At 32.3% G+C, this 14,688-nt stretch overlaps 2 protein-coding genes across 3 annotated transcripts in view; one reads left to right on the top strand and one right to left on the bottom strand.

Moving 5' to 3' along the window:
- The first annotated feature begins 286 nt into the window (after positions 1 to 286).
- Positions 287 to 14,688, top strand: part of LOC132747515 (lysosomal-trafficking regulator-like) — a 38,326-nt gene continuing 23,924 nt past the window's right edge. For both annotated transcript variants that reach the window (XM_060736926.1, XM_060736919.1), the window contains exons 1-6: positions 287 to 588; positions 1,114 to 1,857; positions 2,584 to 2,729; positions 3,222 to 3,391; positions 6,167 to 6,400; positions 12,579 to 12,668. In XM_060736926.1, the coding sequence (XP_060592909.1) occupies positions 363 to 588; positions 1,114 to 1,857; positions 2,584 to 2,729; positions 3,222 to 3,391; positions 6,167 to 6,400; positions 12,579 to 12,668 (1,610 nt within the window). In that variant the 5' untranslated portion in view covers positions 287 to 362. The remainder of the gene's footprint in view (positions 589 to 1,113; positions 1,858 to 2,583; positions 2,730 to 3,221; positions 3,392 to 6,166; positions 6,401 to 12,578; positions 12,669 to 14,688) is intronic.
- On the bottom strand, positions 12,310 to 14,172 carry LOC132747530 (CD209 antigen-like). The gene has a single exon (XM_060736937.1). The coding sequence runs from the start codon at positions 14,004 to 14,006 to the stop codon at positions 12,939 to 12,941; it is 1,068 nt and encodes a 355-aa protein (XP_060592920.1). The 5' UTR covers positions 14,007 to 14,172; the 3' UTR covers positions 12,310 to 12,938.

The following is a 14,688-nucleotide window of genomic DNA, read 5'->3' as shown; positions in this document are numbered from 1 at the left end:
TATGTTTGCAAGCATTTCCAATAAAATAGAGTCATACTTGCCTACAATACCTTGTCCTTAGACTAAAGTGCTTACTGTTTACTAGTCTAAAATAGGCAGTCAAAATTCACAGCAGACACTAAGTTATACTTAATTAATCATAAAATACTAAATAATTAGTAGCGTAAATGAATTCTAAACCAAATAGATTGCATTAATTGAAAAAACAAAACAAAAAAAACTTGATGTATAGTACTGTTTTTCTGGCAAAATTTGATATTTACTGTGATTATATTCTGTCAATATTTCAGGAGAGGATTCAAGAAGGTTTTCCCTCATTGTCAGTATCTGTGGGAACCAGTGTAGTTTCTATCTTACAAAATATGGCTGGTTCCCCACCTGACTATCTTCTCATACTGGAGATTTGTGACTTCCTGTTGAACGTTCACCCAGCAGCCAACACTTACATCAACCATTCTAGATCTTTTTTCTACTTTAACCTGTCCTGGGGTCAGCCCCCATCCCCATTAACCAAGTGGAAGATCGGATTAGGTCAAGGTTTGGCCTCTAGCACACCTGTCAAGATTACCTACAATATCAAGGACAGAGGTATAATCTTTATCTTGTATGTGTTACATACGAAATATGCTATGTATACAGAATAAAGTTTCTGGTTAGAAATTATTGTCTAAAACCTACCCATTTACAAAATGTTCAGTATTTAAGGTCATCAAACTCTTATGAGAATTACAGAAATATTTTCAACTTCACTTCAAACTTTAACATTTTAACATGATAAAACATGATAAATTTCCATTTTATTGATTTTTGTTTAAATTTCTTGTAATATCCGACAGTTTACATATGTGTCTTATATATGTTTTTGATGAAAATATAGTCATATTAAACTGATGTCATACATACATTCAAATCAGTTTTCTGTGCCCAATCTTTGCATTGCTTGAGTTGTGACCTCATTAATGTTACACTTGAATACCTATTAATAAAAAATCCTTTGTTGTTCATTTACCTATTAATAAAAAGATCCTTTGTTGTTGTTTTTCCAGATTTGCTATATGCATTTTTCAGGATATGGCTTTCTATAATATTTTTCATATTTTCTATGTATTTCAGTTGTTCGCAAGATGAGAAGAAATCTGTCTGACAGTTTTATAAAAGAAGAAGAAGAAACAAAGTATCCTGAAGTTAACATATCAAAACAGCATGCCTTTACTGCATCAGATAAAATTGTTAGAAACAGTAATAATAGTGCTGAAGTTATTGCGGAACAAACTGGAAGTAATGTAGCACTTACTGATGAAAACATAGTAGACGAGGCTCATCAAGAGTTGGATATGAATGAACAAACAATTGAACATGATGTAGATGATAATAGTGAGAAAATTGTGGGAGAAGTGACAGTCAGAGATAAAGAACCTTCTGACAACGAGGAAGCATTTATATCTGCTTCAACAGATCTTCATGTATCTACTGGCATACCCGACAACTTTGAAAGTTTATATAAGACAGCTATATCCTGTGATGATAGTGATAATGTGAAATTTCTAATGAGTGAAGACAGTGTAAAGAATGAAGATAAAACTAAGAGAGATGATGATATAGAATCTGAAGATACCTCTGTAGATACAGGTCTAGGTTTGAATGTAAATAGAGGAAAAACTGGTGCTATTGTGAGACTAGAAATAGACAGAGGTGTTGGTGATGATAATGATGATGATAAGGAAGCAGATGTGAATGATGATGAAAGCATTGAAACAGAGGAAGCGTCAGTGTCAAGAGATAATCTGTCCTTGAACTTTGATGATGATAATGCTGAACTGCTCAAGTTAGAGAAAGGCTTGATAGCTGTGTGTGTTGGTAAGACATGTACCATATTATTCCAATTTTTATTGACAAGTTGTTTGATTGCATTTAATTAAATTGTCAATTTCTGAAAAAGATAATTTGTTGACAATGAAATCAGTTGTACACAGTTGAAGTTAAACATTGGTTTCCATCTTTGCCTGAAAAAAAATCTTGGAGAATACTCCAATAAGTTCATGATTATTGTGAGACTGTTCTTGATGAGAAATGAGTGTAATATTGGATCATTGATTCAAATAAAACTCTTTAAATTTTGATAACAGAAAATAAATAGTTTGTCATTTTTTAACATGATAAGATAGGAAGGCAATGACTATGTTAAGAATGTATATACATGTACATTTTGTTTATGAGATTTAGATCTTTTATGCTCAATCTTTCATTGTCAAGTTAAGCTAAATTGACTGTTTATTTCAAAAGATTGACTGTTATAATGGTAATTGACAAATGGTTGATATTGGAAAATGTTCAGGACAAAGTATTAATCTGACTAGAATATTAAACCTTTTTTTATAAATTGAGCATTACAGGTAAATTCTGATGGATATTAACACAAATTTCTTTGGGCAACATCACTTATTTATCATTCATGGGAAGTAAATCATTAAATGAAAGGAATTGTACCAAAATACAAACTTTTTTAGACTGTCACTTGTTTTCTAACTATATACCCCTGGGCAGGCATAATATCATTTTAATATATTGTTGATATGATTGTAGGATTGTTGAGACTATTAGCATCTGTGATAGTTACCATGCCTGATGGACTGGTGGAGAAAACATTCCGCAAATCTATTATTAATGCTCCAACTTTTATTGTTCTTGCTCAAAATAGTTCAGCTGAAGTGAGGGAGGCAGTTATCAAGGTAAGTACTCCATAATTGCTCAAATAATATCAAAAACGACATTTTTTGTTAATTTATTGGAAGAATAGATATTTTATAAAGCAATTTGGTTGATAATGACTCAGTTTTATGTCATAAGATTACATATATACAAATAAATCAAATAAACCTTAAAATGGGTGGTATTTTCTTTACTTTAGAAATAATTTGAGTCGCATCACGACAAAACCAATATAGTGGGTTTGCGACCAGCATGGATCCAGACCAGCCTGCGCCTCCGCACAGTCTGATCAGGATCCATGCTGTTCGCTATCAGTTTCTTTACTTGTAATAGAGTTTGTAAGCGAACAGCATGGATCCTGATCAGACTGCGCGGATGTGACGCGGCTCTATTATTATTCAATTTTAAAGCACAGGCTACAAATTTTTATAATTATGCAATGGTAATGTGTAATATTTTTTAATGTAGACAAGGTTTAGAAGTATTTTGTGCATGTCCTATCTTGTTTACAGCTGATGTCTGTGTATCTTGAGAGATGTAATCATCATAATGCTGAGGAATTTTTTAAGATGGATGGTTTCCACCTGTTATCAGCGCAGTTATTTCAGTACCCCACCCACTCAGATCAGATGGAAGCTGCAGTTTCCATAGTGATGCAGAGACCGTTTAAAATAGATGAAGGGTAATGTTTACATTAATGTCACCTTGTAACAGTGTCTATTCTAGGAGGGGGCGATGGGGGGATTCACTCATATTTTTGAGAATTCCCCCCTATTTTTTCAGAGGCAGGGGGAAAATTTTACATAGAGAAAGAAGGAAAAAGATCAACAAATGTAATAAATTCTCACTTTTCGATAAAAATCCCCCCTGTTTTTCAAGTCCTAGAAAAGACACTGTTGTAATGTATAAACTTCTATATTCTCAAACCTTTAGTTATAATTCTAGAGATGCTATTTAGAAGAAACATACAAAATGTCTTAAAAATTCCATATTTTATAGAGTAAAGTACCCATATTTCGACACCTTACGATAAAATTTCGTTACAATTTAACATTTTTATGTGTATCCTTATTTCGACACCGCACTTTACAGTATCCGACATTTTCGCGCCCTTTTCAAACACTACTTCTTAAGTAGCATCTAAGGTTTTCCATGTAATAATAGTATAAGCTTTGTCCGTTGAGGGTCCGGTATTTCGACATGGTGATCCTAAATTCGACACCCTAATTAAGGTTTAAGAAATACATTAAAAATTCAAATAATATACAAATAAAATGAATTCCAACACTATTAATAACACTTTACGAGCCAAACATGATTATGAAAGAACATTGTATTAAAAACACGATTAGTTCATCTCTTGAATTAGTAAAAATGTGCATGACTTGTGTAGATACATTTTTGAAGGTCTTGCACACATAATTTGATTGTAGAGAAAAAGGTTAATTATTAATCTTTGAAGCGGGGATTTCCAATTACATTGCGTCAGCAGTGCACATCATGTTCCACGGACAGGCTGTATAGCGGAAACAGTTCATGTTTTTTAGATTAGTTTTTAGTTTAAATCATAGGTCTTCTCTGAATACATACTCGGTAGAGTTCATACTCACCATTGATTATATCTCTAATGGCCTAAATCCAAGTAAGTCTGTCACTTTACTAAGGGAGCCGGTGTAGCGTGTAGCCTACCGGTTTTAAAATAACCAATACCGGCAAATGTTTCTTTTCTAGTTAAAATGTCTCCTAAAAGTGTTTTTCTTCCATACATAATGATCTAAGACTTTTAATCTTTACTTTATAACAGATAAGTGGGTAACATGTACTGTTACAGTCAGCATGCACTGTTTGGATTCAAACTAGTTGGTGCATTTCCACTAAGCTTTAGCTTATCAGTCAGGATGCCAAATATCATTGCTGTTTTTATCTTCTTTGATATTACACCACTTTGAACCATAAAATAGTGTTGATCAATTGGATGGTGAACATCTGCAATATTTCTTTTCATTAGCTTCACTTGACATGTGTACACAATTAGGCATAAATATGTAATTTAAACTGTAAAACACTAATATACCTATTGCTGAAGTTCATTTAAACCAAATACATTGTATACCTGCTTTTCAGAATAAACAACATCACGAAACATTACCATTACATGTTACTAATGAAATGTATTTTTCTATTTGAGAATTTATTAGCGGCATCTAATTTAATATCTCAAATTTCCTTGATAACAAACATTGTTAACGGAGTAACATTTATATACTATAATTAATACTTATTCGTCCACAGCCAAATACAATATACTTGCATGGAATGCCATATTTGGTCAGTTTGATTTAAGTTAGTTCTAAATTGGTTTGATTCAGTCACATGTGTCGAAATTACGAACTTCCTTTAAAATTTGGTTCCTAAGTTCGACACTCACGCCTTGGCTGGAAATTTAACTCTAGACAAGCTGTTGATGGTCCAGTTTAATGAACAACTTCAATAAGTGTGTTTAAAAAGTTAACAATAGCATAACTTGACAAAAAATAAATAGTAGTTTTACTGTTACATAGGTCGACCTCTTACATGTTCCCTAAGAAGCGACTTTTTATGTTCGAATTTTCATGCCACACTTTTGTACTAACCAATGTCAGCGAAAACGGTGCCTATGTGGTCTGAATTTTTTTTCATGACTTCATCAAATGAATGATGAACGTAAATATCGATCAAAATATCAGTTAAAACGCATAATTCTGGGATTTCATGATGTTTGTAAAAAAAGGTGTCGAATTAATGGGTATGTCTAATTAAGGTGCTATTGCTCTATTCATATTTTAGTACTCTGTAAATAATAAGAGGATATTTTTTCGTCTGAGTGAAATATGGAATATATTTTCACGAAACATGATAAAATGCCACATATTTTCACGAGCCGGGACGGCGAGTGAAAATATGTGGCATTTTATCATGTTGAGTGAAAATATATACCATATTTCACGAAAAACGAAAAAATAACCTTTTTATTTAATTTCATTATCAAAGAAAAATGGTTACGAACCCCCTTGCTTGCTGCAATTGTACAGCGCGCAGTAATATATTATTTATAGATGCGTCTTGTTTTGCACGCGATATTTGGCGCTACATTGTGACGTCACGTAAACAACTCTTTAAACGTCTGTACAACGTTAATGACTGAATTAAAGATATTGGTGTTCGGATTTATTTTCTTAGTTAGACCATTTTCTATCATTCTAGATAGTTTTCAAAACAAAATTCAACAAAAATTGTTTTGTATTTATCAGATTTTTCAAACAAAATGGCGAAAGAAGTCCCTTAAAATAAATATGAGTTTTGACTCCTCCCACTTTCATATTTTTTTTCCATATTTATTTTTAAAAAATATGAAATATATTTGACTGATATAGCACCATATTTCATGGGTAAAATTAAATAATGCTTTACATTTCAGATTACGACCAGATGAAGTTTTAGGGGATCTAACCAGAGTCCAGCAGTCTGCTATTCCACTGATGTTATCATTACTTAGCAACACACTTACTGACCTTGCCTTATGTCATAATTCTATTCAGTTTTGTTGTAAGCTATTTGAGACATCAGATGTTGTTGCTACGGTGATGATAGAACAAGGGGTCATAGAGGTCATTTCTAATATGCTCCTCAATGTGCTGAAAACAGGGTCAAGGTACATTTATTTTGACATGTCCGGTTATTCCTCTTTGTAAATATTCATGTTGACATGTCCACACATCAGGTCTATCTTCTATGCTTATGTTTATTTTGACATATCCATACATGTGAAATCTCCCACTTTTAGCAAGAGACTTTTTCTTAAAATAAGGTGTATTTTCACAAATTAAACAAATCTACCTATTTTTGATGTCAGAACTTTTTTTTTGTTTATTGCAAATTCTAAAATCTCCCCTTTTTGAAGAAAAATCTCCCACTTGATCATCGAAAAAAGTTCACATGTATGCATATCAGGTTTATCTCTTTGTTTCTTTTTATATGCCCGAAAGAATTTCGGACATATTATGTTATACCCCCTGGCGTCCGTCCGTCCGTCCGTTAGCAATTTGGTTTCCGGAGCATAACTGAAGTTCCATTTGGCCCACAATATTCAAACTTCATAGGATGATTGTCCATATTGGGTAGAAGACCCCTATTGATTTTGGGGTCATAAGGTCAAAGGTCAAGGTCACTATGACCTTAAAACTGAAAACGTTAGCAATTTGGTTTCCGGAGCATAAAATAAGTTCCATTTGGCCCACAATATTCAAACTTCATAGGATGATTGTCCATATTGGGTAGAAGACCCCTATTGATTTTGGGGTCATAAGGTCAAAGGTCAAGGTCACTATGACCTTAAAACTGAAAACAGTTTTGGAGCATAACTTAAGTGCCATTTGGCCCATATTATTCAAACTTCATAGGATGATTGTCCATATTTGGTAGAAGACCCCTATTGATTTTGGGGTCACACGGTCAAAGGTCAACGTCACTGTTACCTTAAAACTGAAAACAGTTTCCGGAGCATAACTTAAGTTCCATGTGGCCTACAGTGTTCAAACTTCATAGGATGATTGTCCATATTTGGTAGAAGACCCCTTTAGATTTTGGGGTCACAGGTCAAAGGTCAAGGTCACTATGACCTTAAAACTGAAAACAGTTTCCGGAGCATAACTTAAGTTCCATTTGGCCCACAGTGTTCAAACTTCATAGGATGATTGACAATATTGGGTAGAAGACCCCTATTGATTTTGGGGTCACAAGGTCAAAGGTCAAGGTCACTATTACCTTAGAACTGAAAACAGTTTCCGGAGCATAACTTAAGGTCTATTTGGCCCACAGTGTTCAAACTTCATAGGATGATTGTCCATATTGGGTAGAAGACCCCTATTGATTTTGGGTCACAAGGTCAAAGGTCAAGGTCACTATTACTTAGAAATTGAAAACAGTTTCTTGAGCATAACTTTAGTTCCATTTAGCCCACAATATTCAAAAACTTCATAGTATGATTGTCCATATTGGATAAAAGACCCCTAATGATTTTTGGGTCACAAGGTCAAAGGTTAAGGTCACTTTTACCTTAGAATTGAAAACAGTTTCTGGGACATAACTTAAAGTTCCATTTGGACCACAATATTGAAACTTCAAAGAAGGATTGTTATTTGAAGGAGGTAATACTTTATTTTAGTCCCATGCCTTACAAATGCTTCATCTTTACTAAAAAAAAAAACACTTTCGGGCATATAATGCTCCGCCTAGCGGTGCTCTTGTTATTTTGATGTGTCAATTCATCTCTATGTTTTAATTAATGTTGACGTGTCAGGTTTATGTATATGTTTATGTTGACATGTTATGATTATCTTTATGTTGACATGTTATGATTATTTCTTATGTTTATGTTGACATGTTATGATTATTTTAATGTATATGTTTATGTTGACATGTTATGATTATTTTAATGTATATGTTTATGTTGACATGTTATGATTATTTATATGTATATGTTTATGTTGACATGTAATGATTATTTTTATGTATATGTTTATGTTGAAATGTTATGATTATTTATATGTTTATGTTGACATGTAATGATTATTTTTATGTATATGTTTATTGTGTCGCCTCTACAGAGTAGTGGCGACATATAGGGATCACTTCTCCGTCGTCTGTCTGTCCGTCTGTCTGTCCGTCTGTCCGTCCATCACAAAACTTGTCGGGACTACTCCTCATAAACTACTGGTGCAATTTCATCCAAACTTTACAGGAATGATCATTACCAAGTCTAGTTGTGCATATTGTCAGCATTTTCCGGTTCAATGATTTTTGTCAGAGTTATGGCCCTTTAATAATTTTTAATTTTAAAGTTTGTCCGGACTACTTCTCTTATACCACTAACGCAATTTCAATGAAACTTTACAGGATTGATTTGTAGCTCAAGTCCTTGCGCATATTGCAAGGGTTTTCCGGTTGAATGATTTTTGGCCGAGTTATGGCCCTTTGATAAAAAGGTTTCTTTTTCTGTGTGTTGCCAGATACACCAAAGCTTGTCCGGACTACTCCTCATAAACTACAGGTGCAATTTCATCCAAACTTTACAGGAATGATCAGTACCAAGTCTAGTTGTGCATATTGTCAGCATTTTCCGGTTCAATGATTTTTGTTTGAGTTATGGCCCATTAATAATTTTTATTTTTAAAGTTTGTCCGGACTACTTCTCTTATACCACTAATGCAATTTCAATGAAACTTTACAGGATTGATCTGTAGCTCAAGTCCTTGCGCATATTGCACGGGTTTTCCGGTTGAATGGTTTTTGGCTGAGTTATGGCCCTTTGATAAAAAGGTGTTTTTTTTCTGTGTGTTGCCAGATACGCAAAAGCTTGTCCGGACTACTCCTCATAAACTACTGGTGCAATTTTATCCAAACTTTACAGAAATGATCAGTACCAAGTCTAGTTGTGCACTGTCCGTCTGTCTGTCCCTCTGTCACAAAATTTGTCCCAACATGAAATTGGCCATCATGAGGCGACACATGTGATTACTGATCGCTCTTGTGTTGACATGTTATGATTATTTATATGTATATGTTTATGTTGACATGTAATGATTATTTTAATGTTTATGTTGACATGTTATGATTATGTATATGTTTATGTTGACATGTAATGATTATTTTTATGTATATGTTTATGTTGACATGTTATGATTATTTTTAGCTCGACTATTCGAAGAATATGAGAGCTATTCTAGTCGCCCCGGCGTCGGCGTCCGCGTCGGCGTCTGCGTTGGTTAAAGTTTTTTGTAAAGTCAAATATCTCAATTAATGCTTGAGATATTCAATTGAAACTTACAATACTTATTTATAGTAACAAGGTACATCAGATTGACAAGTTGGATAACTCTGCCTACAATATTGACAGAATTATGCCCCTTTTTAACTTAGAAATTTTGGTTAAAGTTTTTTGTAAAGTCAAATATCTCAGTTATTGCTTGAGATATTCAATTGAAACTTACAATACTTATTTATAGTAACAAGGTACATCAGATTGACAAGTTGGATAACTCTGCCTACAATATTGACAGAATTATGCCCCTTTTTAACTTAGAAATTTTGGTTAAAGTTTTTTGTAAAGTCAAATATCTCAGTTATTGCTTGAGATATTCAATTGAAACTTACAATACTTATTTATAGTAACAAGGTACATCAGATTGACAAGTTGGATAACTCTGCCTACAATATTGACAGAATTATGCCCCTTTTTAACTTAGAAATTTTGGTTAAAGTTTTTTGTAAAGTCAAATATCTCAATTATTGCTTGAGATATTCAATTGAAACTTACAATACTTATTTTTAGTAACAAGGTACATCAGATTGACAAGTTGGATAACTCTGCCTACAAAATTGACAGAATTATACCCCTTTGGAACTTAGAAATTTTGGTTAAAGTTTTTTTTGTAAAGTCAAATATCTTAATTATTGCTTGAGATATTCAATTGAAATTTAAAATACTCTTTTATAGTAACAATGTATATCAGTTTGCAAAATTGCATAACTCTGCCTGCAATATTTGCAGAATTATTTGCCCCTTTGAAACTTAGAAATTTTTGTTAAAGGTTAAAGGTCTTCAAAGATATTTACTTGAAACTTTACACATGCACTTAGGGTCATAATTGGAGGGTCATAATTGTATGTCACTGACCAAGTTCCATAACTCTATCTTGCATTAAGGCTGATTCATATCCCCTTTTCTACTTAGTCTCTTGGTTAATGTTAACATGATAGTTTTACATATCTCAATAACTATTAAAGATATTTATTTAAAACTTCACATATGCATTTAGGGTCATAATTGTAGGTCACTGACAATGATCCATAATTCTATCTTGCATTTAGGCTGATTTTTCTCCCCTTTTTCAACTTAAAAATTCATGGTAAAGTTTTGCTTGTAAGATGTTATCTCAATAACTACTGAAGGGTTTGTACCTTTTTTGGGACAATTTTATGCATTCATAATCATAAAGCAGTGATTTACTTGATAAAACATCTTAATAACAAGCCTTTGTACCTTTTCTGTCAAATTTATGTATTCATAGGTAATTAGTATTATTTTACTCAATTAAACACCCTTGTGACATTACCTTCCGAATAGTCAAGCCAATACTGTATAATTAGACTCTCTCTAAGGCCTATAACATGAATTTATGAAAAAAATTAGCTCTTTTGTGAACTTAAAAAATTTAACATTATAAAGACTCTTTTACTATCAAGCACTTAGAATAGTCGATCGTGCTGTCCTACCGACAGCTCTTGTTATGTATATGTTTATGTTGAAATGTTATGATTATTTCTTATGTATATGTTTATGTTGACATGTTATGATTATTTTAATGTATATGTTTATGTTGACATGTTATGATTATTTATATGTATATGTTTATGTTGACATGTAATGATTATTTTTATGTATATGTTTATGTTGACATACCAGGTTTATCTTTATGTTTATGTTGACATGTTATGATTATTTTTATGTATATGTTTATGCTGACATACCAGGTTTATGTTGACATACCTGGTTTATCTTTATGTTTATGTTGACATGTTATGATTATTTATATGTATATGTTTATGTTGACATGTAATGATTATTTTTATGTATATGTTTATGTTGACATACCAGGTTTATCTTTATGTTTATGTTGACATGTTATGATTATTTTTATGGACATGTCAGACTTGATGATAATTTTCAGCATGTACCACCATTTTTACCAGAAATGTGCAATAATCATTCTTTTTTTAAGTACAGTCAAACGTGTATTAAGTAACCATGCAAGGAAAACACCAAAATAGTCGTTTAACGAAATGGTTTTTTAAGACAAAGCATGAGAAAAAAGTAAAGATTTATAATTGACATATTTCCTCGGGTGTGGGGAAGTTTTTTTCAGATTCATTTATTGGAGGCCCATTTATATTATTGATTTAATTATTATAATGCTCTAATCATCTCAACAGATGCTCAAATAAAAATAATAATTTTGTGATATTTATTAACAAAACAGTTTTGGTGCATTTTTCATTTAAAGTTATAAACAAACTACAAATAATTTATATGCTGATCAAGTTCAAGGTCAATTCAATGCAGGTTAAAAATCAACAGGGAAGCATATACACCATCTCAGTAAGGGCGGAGCGTTGCATTGTTTTATTGATTTTATTGGATGATACACGTTACACATATAATTCACTTCATTTGCATATGCTAAAAACAGTTTGGGAAATAGAGCATTTCACACATTTACATATTGTGTTTGATTGTTGACGCTTGTGAAATCATGAGGCAGCTTTCTCTAAAAACACAAACACTTGACAGGTAAATGTGGTCGCTTGATGAAAAGATTGCTCTCAATAAGCTGACTAATTAGCAGTTTAATACATTAAAGATATATAGAGAAAATGATCAAGGGGGTTTTACAGTGGTAGCATTAGACAAGTCACTTAATACATGTGGTCGCATGAGCAAGTTAGACTGTATGTTGTTTAGCTGAACAAACACATGAATTACTAGACAATGACAACACAATATAGCTTTACATGTTTTATTATATTAGATGTATTTTCTGTAATAACGAAGATCAGCAAAATGAATTTGAAAATGAAATCAGCACAGCTTATCTCAGAATTGCTCATAGATAGCTTGTAGATAAGGAAAGGAAATATACATGTCTACATGTAGAGTTTTATAACTTTTGTATTCCTTAATGTACATTGATTTTAATGAATAGATGATCTGTCTATATATGTTATATGTTAAGGTCTTTTGTGTCTATCTGTATAATCAGTTTATATTTCAGAGACACAGATGTTGAGGGTATGGATGAGAGTGAGATATTATTAGGTGACCTTCTTCAGTTCTACAAGGTCATTGCTGTCCGAGAATTCAGGTATCTCATTACCCTGTTGTCAACTCTTATCCTTTCACAAAACTTATTATGATCATTTCAACAGTTAATAACAAAATGTTCACATAACTTGACTTATTGTGATCATTTCTATGCAAAATAACAAATGTTAACATAAAAGAATATGACTCTATGTGATTATTTCTACATAAGATAAAAAAAAATGATACCCTAATAATGCATGACTCATTGCCTTGAATTTATATTGATTCATATTCATTTTATAATAGTTCCTCTGTAAAAAATAATATGTCAAGCATGTGATTTCATTTCACTGACATATTTTGCTTTTTGACATATGTATTTCTTTTCACTATGACAGGCTGCATCATTCCAGATCCCTTTGTCTTCCACTTGAGTTGTCATACAGTCTTCATTATAATAATTGTCTGGATTACCATCCATCCAATATCTGAAATTAACAGTAGAACCTGATTTAGACCACTTCCAGTTGCCCTCCTTCTCTATGTCTGTAGCTCCTACCCAGTACACATTTTCAGATGATATTGAAAGAGCCATCTTGGCAATGTCCTGAACTTCAGCTTTATTCTTATATTCTACAAGAGAACCTCCTTTAGACTGACAGTCTGTCATTGCATTTTTCCAGGACAATTTCAAGTTACTGAAATAGTAACATGACTCTCGGTAGTTGTTCCAAGGATAAAGGCATGACACTTCATCACTTAACTTGTCTATTTCTATAAATGTTAGCTTCAGCTTATTCATCACTGTATCTATGGTCTGTACTTTTTTTTCTATTTCATCAATTTTATTTACTTTCTCAACCATATTTTTAATGTCCTGTGTAGCTTGTTGTATTTTCTCTCCAAATCCTTTCACATTATGTACAAGATGTTGTTGAGCATCTGCCATGGTTGTAATCTTTTTCTGAACATTTATTGTCTGATTTTTAATGTTTATAAACTCATCTCTGTTTACAGTGTTGGAGACAACGGTTTCCTTCAGAAATTTTAAATCACCTAAAACGTTCTCAATGCTCTCAGATTGACCACTTGAAAGAGTTTCTAAGTCTTTTTGTCCTTTTTCAAGAATTTCTATTCTGTTCACAAGTTCCTGATATTGGTTACGCGTATATTTCTTTTCTCTCTGCCATGCTGAAAGTAATCTCTTCTCTACTTCCTGTGTTTGACTGGACTGTTTGACTGTCACCTCTGTAGGCATAGTTTGAGAAGTTGGAGATTTCCTGGAGCACATTGACATGTTCATCTGTTCCATGTTATCGTATACATCTATCATGTCAAGTCTGAAGGAAGCTATATCATTGTTGATAGCATCTATCTTAACTTCAACATTTTCCATTCTTTTCTTAAGTCTTGCTGACCCATTAACTTCCCCATTAAGGTATGAAATAAAACATATTAACACAATATTTAGTTTATATTATATAAGTTCTCCATTATTGTATTATCTTTGCACAGTGTTTTATTATGAAGATATAAGCAGTTATGAAATATAACTGTAACACAAATATGTCATTACAATATATACTCACAAATTCAAGTACCATAAGTAGACACTCTGATTATGTATTTTACAAAATCCTGTTTAGTAAGTAGCCAACAACAAAAGTTTAAGTGTTCACCAGGATTTTTCAACTTCGGCATTTTGTTCTCAGATATCATTGTAAGTAGGGAGTTCAAGTACAGTATAATGTACTTTATTGTACTGTTTTCTTTATCAGCAACCTTCCAGTGACTATAGTGGATAAATGATATATTAGTTAATTAACATTTTATCACTCATAATTACATTCATATCAAGTTTATTGTTGTATTATCAAATTTTTTGAAATTATAGTTTTGTTCTACTTGTATTTTGTTCATACAGGCATTCATATACTGCTTCTATATTCTTACACAGTTATATTGTACCCCTCTCACCAAATGCTAGAATCATACACAAACAATATCATATGAATTATATAATATAGATTTCTCAGGTTATATGCCTGCCACCCATCACCCTTTACTTTTACTTAAGG

This window comes from Ruditapes philippinarum, unplaced genomic scaffold, assembly GCF_026571515.1.
Source record: "Ruditapes philippinarum isolate M1 unplaced genomic scaffold, ASM2657151v2 ctg1349_1_1_1_1, whole genome shotgun sequence".
Lineage (NCBI taxonomy): Eukaryota > Metazoa > Mollusca > Bivalvia > Venerida > Veneridae > Ruditapes > Ruditapes philippinarum.
Note: the sequence above shows the minus strand (reverse complement) of the source record. Positions and strands in the feature narration are given on the sequence as shown.